This window comes from Octodon degus, unplaced genomic scaffold, assembly GCF_000260255.1.
Source record: "Octodon degus isolate 3935 unplaced genomic scaffold, OctDeg1.0 scaffold00093, whole genome shotgun sequence".
NCBI lineage: Eukaryota > Metazoa > Chordata > Mammalia > Rodentia > Octodontidae > Octodon > Octodon degus.
This window is the reverse complement of record NW_004524669.1, coordinates 8,487,537-8,493,522: the sequence shown is the minus strand read 5'-3', so window position 1 is coordinate 8,493,522 and position 5,986 is coordinate 8,487,537. Positions and strand designations below refer to the sequence as shown.

Below are 5,986 nucleotides of genomic sequence, written 5' to 3'. Positions count from 1 at the left end.
GCGGGGGCTGGGGGCGGGGCGGGGCGGGGCCAGCCCTGCCCGCCCGGAAGCGCGCCGGCGGGAACCCGGCGTCTAGCGCGCGCTGCATGGAATCCCCGGACCGCAGGTGGCCGCGGAGATCGGCTCCACGCCCGCAGAGCCCTAAGTATGTGCTTCCCCCGTTCCCGGGCGGACTGAGGTGTGACTTGGAAGCGGCGGCGGGAGCGCCTACTCAGGCCGCAAAATGGGGTCCTGTGGCCCTCCCTATAGGACCTGGGGCTTTCCCAAAGCTGAGGAGTGCGAAGGTTGAAGCTGGGTTCCCATCCCCGTGTCTGGGCTGGGGAGAGTCCGATGACCCCGTAGGTCTAGGTGTCATTTGGCCAAATTCCAAAATTAGGCCAAGGAAGGCCCATGTCTGACCCCCTTTGAGCAAGGCTGCTTGCCTGCTATGGTGCACAGGGTCTTTCTGTCATGTCTTCTTCCCCGCCATGAGATTGCAGCTCCCTGACTCTTCCAGCAGAGGTGCAGACCCCAGGATGGTGGTCACCGGGGATCCCCACTCTGACCGGCCTAGGCACTGGGTTCTGGTTAGATGGGGGTGGGGTGAGAGGGTGCTCCAAGGCTCCTGCCTCCTGCCTGGGCTCCTCGACCCTGTGGGGAGGAGGGTTCCAGCCCCCACTCCTGCCCCTCTGCCTGCTTCTGCAGAGTCCTGGGCCCCGCCTGAGCAGGCCTGCCTGGCAAGCTGGGACATGCCTGCCCCAGGAGGACCTTCGGTGGGCGATGGCTGCGGTGGTGGAGGGGCCGGAGGCAAAGGAAACTGCAGCAGAAGACAGAGCAAGACTTGCCATGAAGGCTGCAGATGCGGAGCCCGGGGCTGTTTCTTTCTTGGCTGGGAATTGCCTGAACTTGAACCTGTACCCTGGGGGCTGTGTCCGCTTGCTGCACCTGTGTGCTCAGCAGCCCTCACCGCTGCTGCAGGTGGAGTTCTTGCAGCTGAGCACCCAGGAGAACCCTGGGCTTCTGGAAAACACTCTGGCCCAGGTGCCCTGGAGCCAGCTGCGCCTTCGATCTCTGGTCCTCAAAGGTGAGCATCCTGTGCCTGGTGCCCTGGTCTCTACCTCTGACTCTTCCACCTCTGCTTCTTGGTTCTCAAAGGCAACACTGGCCCTAACCACCCCATCTCTCTGTCTTCTCTCCCTGCTTCCCAGATATGAACCTTTGTCCCACCGCTCCCAAACTTTATTTGTTTTTCTGGTATTGGGGATTGAACTCAGGACTTTGCGCTTGCCAGGCAGGCGCTTATGCCACTGAGCTGTCTTTCCAGTCCCTCCCAAACTTTAAAGTTGCTCAGTAGAGTTCTTCATAGATCCCATTTGCTCTTGGGGTGGTGACAAGGGATGCAGTCACCTGACATGAGCTGGTGGTTTCCATCCCTTCTCCTTCCATCTGCCTCTCAGTATCTTTGTCCTTCCAATGTCCATGGCTGAGAGGGAGGCCTTTGCCTCAACAGTGGGTTTGTCTGGCCCCAGGGCACAGCTAGAACCTGGAATCTGACCACATTTGCCTCCCCTACTTCCAGGAGGGCAAAGCCGGGGCGCCCTGGGTGCCTGCCTCCAGGGCACCCTGACCACGCTGCCCGCTGGCCTGAGTGGCCTGGCCTGCCTTGTTCACTTGGACCTGAGCTTCAACAGCCTGGAGACACTGCCAGCCTGTGTCCCGAAGCTGCACGGCTTGGGTACCCTCCTTCTGTCTTATAATCACCTGTCTGAGCTGCCTGAGACCCTGTCTGCCCTGCCCACCCTCACCTTCCTTGCTGTGACACACAATCGCCTGCAGAAACTGCCCACTGCACTGGGGGCCCTGGCTGCCTTGCAGCGCCTTGACCTCTCTGAGAACCTTCTGGACACTCTGCCCCCAGAGATCGGAGGCTTGAGCAACCTGAGTGAGCTCAATCTGGCCTCTAACCGGCTGCGGAGCCTCCCCGCTTCCCTTGGTGAGTAGCAGCCATGCCCCAGGCCTACACTCCAACCTGGGCTCCCCTGCCCTATGGCCTTACCACAAATGAGCCTTCCCGCTTCACTGGCTGCCTCCTTGCTGCTCTCCTAGCTCCCTGAGCTTTGGGACCTCGTGTGCAGCTCTGTCTGTCCTTGGAGGCCCTACATGATCCTCTGACCTCAAGTCTGTGCTTGCCAACAGCGGGGCTGCAGTCACTGCAGCTCCTTGTTCTGCACAGCAACCTCCTGACCTCGGTGCCCACCGGCTTGGCCCAGCTCCCATTGCTCACACGGCTGGATCTGAGGGACAACCAGCTCAGGAACCTGCCCCCTGAGCTACTGGATGCTGCCTGTGTGCGCCTGCAGGGGAACCCCCTGGGCAAGGCCTCACCAGACCCCCCAAACTCCCCAGGTAGGCTTGTTGTGGGGATGGCCAGGTCAGGCCACAGCGAGGACATGTGCACTGTCAGCACCCTGAGGGCTGCTTTCCCTCCTGCACAGGGATACCCCAAGATCTGGAGATGCCCACTCTGTTCCTGACTTCAGATGTGGACAGGTACAGGGTGGGGCAGGGATAGCCACCCTGTTACCTGGCCATGCTGTGTATCTTCCCCATGCCTCAGGCAGGAGTTTCCTTGATCCAGCACGCAGACCCCCCGTGTCTGACCTCACCACCCCTTTCTTCACAGCTTTCCTGTAACCCCACAAGGCTGCTGTGTGACTCTGGCCTGTGGTGTCCGCCTGCAGTTCCCAGCTGGTGCCACCTTGGACCCTGTCACCATCCACTATCGACTGTGGCTGCCGGAGCCAAGCCTCGTCTTCCTGGGCCCTCACGACTCTCTGCTCAGTGGTGTTCTGGAGTTGTGGCCTCATGGTGTGGCCTTCCAACAGGCACAGCTGGGGCTTGTGGGGGGCGGGGGAGGGGGAGGCAGAGGTCCGAGGCAGGCCTCCAGCCTCACACTGCCATCATCTGGCAGGATGTGAGTCTGTGGCTGCTCTTTGTCCCACCACGAGCCCGTCGTTGCCATGAGGTTGTGGTCAGGACACGGAGTGAGGACAGCTGGAGGGACCTGGAGACCCACCTGGAGGAGGAGGCCCCAAAGGTGCGGGCTGCCTGGGCCTGTGGGCAGAGGTGCAGAGAGTGGCCACCTCACCCCGTCACTTGGTTCATAAGCTTTGCCTTGATTCTGTTTCTTTCTGCCCTGCCCCCATGTTACCCAGCGACTCTGGGCTCGCTGCCAGGTGCCCCACTTCTCCTGGTTCCTTGTGGTTTTACGCCCTGTGTCCAATACCTGCCTAGTGCCACCAGAAGGGACATTGCTGTGCTCCTCAGGTCATCCTGAGGTCAGGGTCATCTTCCCTCCAGGGGCCACTGATGAGCCTTGTCACGTCTCCATGCAGGTACATCAGGGGAGTGCCCAGGATGGCAGGTGACTGCATGCATTGGGTACTGAGGGGCCGGTCTTGTTCTTCAGGTGGTACGCATGGCTATCCGGGAGCTTCGCGCCCTCCTGGGGGAGCCAGAGGCTGCTGTGAGCCCCTTGCTGTGCCTCACGCAGCAAGGCCCTGCTGGCTTTCTCTGCCCAGTCACTGTGCAGCTGCCCCTACCCCCTGGTGTCACAGGTGAGAGACTGGCAAGCTGCATCTAGAGACCTGTGGCACAGGGTGGAGAGGGTGATGCCGGGAAGGAAGGCCTTGGCCATGGCCTCAGCCTGTTGCCTCTACTGTCCAGGCTTCAGTCTGGACCGCTCTCGTCTGCACCTGCTGTACCGGGCCCCTCCTGCAGCCACCTGGGATGACATCACAGGCCAAGTGGCTTTGGAGCTTACCCACCTGTATGCGCGCTTCAAGGTCACACATTTCTCCTGGTCAGTGCCCCTCCTCCTTCCCCAGTGCCCCTCTCTCGCCTGCCCAGCCACATCTCACCCCGACATCCCAGGTACTGGTTGTGGTATACCACCAAGAATTGCGTGGGGGGCCTGGCGCGCAAGGCCTGGGAGCGGCTTCGGCTTCACCAGGTCAACCTCATCGCTCTGCAGCGCCGCCGGGACCCTGAGCAGGTGCTTCTGCAGTGCCTGCCCCAGAACAAGGTGGGCCTGGGAACTAGAGGGGGTGATCTAAAGGCCAGAGGTCCAGGTCCCTGGATCCAAGGTGTGTGGTTGTCAGCAGGTCGATGCCACCCTTCGACGGCTGCTAGAGCGCTACCGCGGCCCTGAGCCTTCTGACACTGTGGAGATGTTTGAGGGGGAGAAGTTCTTCGCTGCCTTTGAACGGGGGATTGAAGTGGATGCTGGTAGGCCCCCTGCCTGGAGAGGGCTTGGGTCTGCCTTTTCTCCTGTCCCTACTAGGCTGTTCCCCACCCCTAGACCGCCCAGACTGCACAGAAGGCCGGATCTGCTTTGTCTTCTACTCACACTTGAAAAATGTGAAGGAGGTGTACATCACTACCTCCCTGGACCGGGAGGCCCAGGCTGTGCGAGGCCAGGTGGGCAATAGAGTGTGGTCCTCTAGGTGGCCTGGGGAGACAGTGCCCTGAGTGCCCTGTCTCCCTAGGTATCCTTCTACCGTGGCTCAGTGCCCGAGGAGGTACCTCAGGAAGCCGAGGCTGCACGGCAGAGGAAGGTTGCCGATGCCCTATGGATGGCCACCCTGCCCATCAAACTGCCGGTGCGACAAGCTGCAGGAGAGGAGGGACAGAACCTTGGGGGTTCCAAGGACAGAAGCATGATGTAGGGCGGTGTTCCTTCCTTCCAACAGAGACTTCGGGGATCTTTGGGGCACAGGCAGGGGCCTGGCTCCTCCTTGGTGCCTCTGAACCTGGGTGATGCTGAGACTGGCTTTCTGACTCAGAGCAACCTACTGAGTGTGGCCAGGCGCCTGGGTCCTGACTGGCCAGCTGTGGCCCTGCACCTGGGCCTGCCCTATCATGAGCTGGAGTGCATCCGACACAAGTTCCGGTGAGCCCCTTCCTGTGCCTTTGGCCTGGGCAGAGCCCTGGCTCTGGGCCCTGCTTATCCCTCCCAGGGAGGTGGGGCATGGGACAGCACCATCCCGTAGAGTGGGGGTCTAGTCACAGTGGCCCAAGGAGTGGGGATCCCCTTACATAGGGAGTGAGCCTTGGGGTGGTAGGTGGACTGGGCAGGACTCCTGTCACCACCCCTTTTCCTCCAAGGGATGATCTGGACGGGCAGATTCGCCACATGCTTTTCTCCTGGGCGGAGCGCCAGGCTGGGCAGTTGGGGGCAGTGGGGCGCCTGGTGCAGGCCCTGGAGCAGAGTGACCGGCAGGATGTAGCTGATGAGGTTCGGGCAGTCTTGGAGCTTGGCCGCCACAAGTACCAGGACAGCATCCGTCGCATGGGCCTGGCACGCGAGGACCCTGCCCTGCCAGATGGCTCTGTCCACAGCCCCTAGAGCCTGCCCAGGCCTAGGGCACAGGCTGGGGCAGAGGCAGGGGCTGATTATGCCCTGGCCCCAACTGACAGCACCCCTTGTGCAACAAGTGGCATCATTTCCTCTGTGTCGGCTTGGTTTATTGTCTGGTGGAGACGGAGTTGGAGGGGGGTGGTCTGACCATGGAGCCAGACCCTGCTGGGGCGGGGGGCTTCCCACCAGCCTCCTGCTGCTCCTATCTTTGCAGGGGTGGGAGGGTCAGCTGAACTCTAAGAAGTGAAGGCCAAGGGAGGGCCTAGTGGTGCCCGCCTGTAATCTAAGCACTTGGGAGGCTGATGCAGAAGGGTCATCCTGAATCTGAGGGCTGAACCATTCTTTCTCAAAAACAAGTGAAGGCTGAGTGAGGCAGGCTGGGCACACATACCCTGAGTGGTAGGACCGCCTCGGCCATGGGCTATCGCGGGGCCAGCTCAGTCCAGGTCCACCTTTACCCTGCCTGCTCCTGCCATGCGCGCGGGGGAGGGGGGGGATCCGGAGACCACGGCGGCCGGCAGGGGGAGCCCAAGCGCACGTGGGCGGGCGGAGCCGGGCGCACGCACCGCGGGGCGGCGAGCGCGGCGG

The 5,986-nt window shown here is 61.8% G+C and overlaps 1 protein-coding gene across 4 annotated transcripts; it reads left to right on the top strand.

Annotated features, from left to right (window-relative positions):
- The first annotated feature begins 45 nt into the window (after positions 1–45).
- On the top strand, positions 46–5,474 carry Pidd1 (p53-induced death domain protein 1). 4 transcript variants are annotated; one of them, XM_012516176.2, is made up of 17 exons: positions 46–145; positions 497–566; positions 685–1,063; positions 1,559–1,972; positions 2,176–2,385; positions 2,475–2,529; positions 2,663–2,864; positions 2,951–3,076; positions 3,195–3,374; positions 3,449–3,596; positions 3,706–3,841; positions 3,913–4,063; positions 4,143–4,266; positions 4,340–4,407; positions 4,527–4,640; positions 4,731–4,930; positions 5,146–5,474. In XM_012516176.2, exons 1-17 carry the CDS (start codon positions 87–89, stop codon positions 5,384–5,386), a joined length of 2,877 nt encoding a protein of 958 aa, XP_012371630.2. In that variant the 5' UTR covers positions 46–86; the 3' UTR covers positions 5,387–5,474. The 4 variants fall into 4 exon arrangements, with proteins under 4 accessions (XP_012371630.2, XP_004638012.3, XP_023578501.1 ...); XM_004637955.3 differs by having other exon boundaries at positions 4,340–4,458; XM_023722733.1 differs by having other exon boundaries at positions 4,140–4,266.
- The last annotated feature ends 512 nt before the right edge of the window (positions 5,475–5,986 follow it).

Excerpts from the sequence above, each read along its gene's own strand:
- Pidd1 (XM_023722732.1), top strand. The coding sequence starts at position 87 with ATGGAATCCCCGGACCGCAGGTGGCCGCGGAGATCGGCTCCACGCCCG. Across the intron at positions 1,064-1,558 it reads TCGATCTCTGGTCCTCAAAG|GAGGGCAAAGCCGGGGCGCC; the intron begins GTGAGCATCCTG and ends CCCTACTTCCAG. Across the intron at positions 4,459-4,526 it reads CCCAGGCTGTGCGAGGCCAG|GTATCCTTCTACCGTGGCTC; the intron begins GTGGGCAATAGA and ends CTGTCTCCCTAG.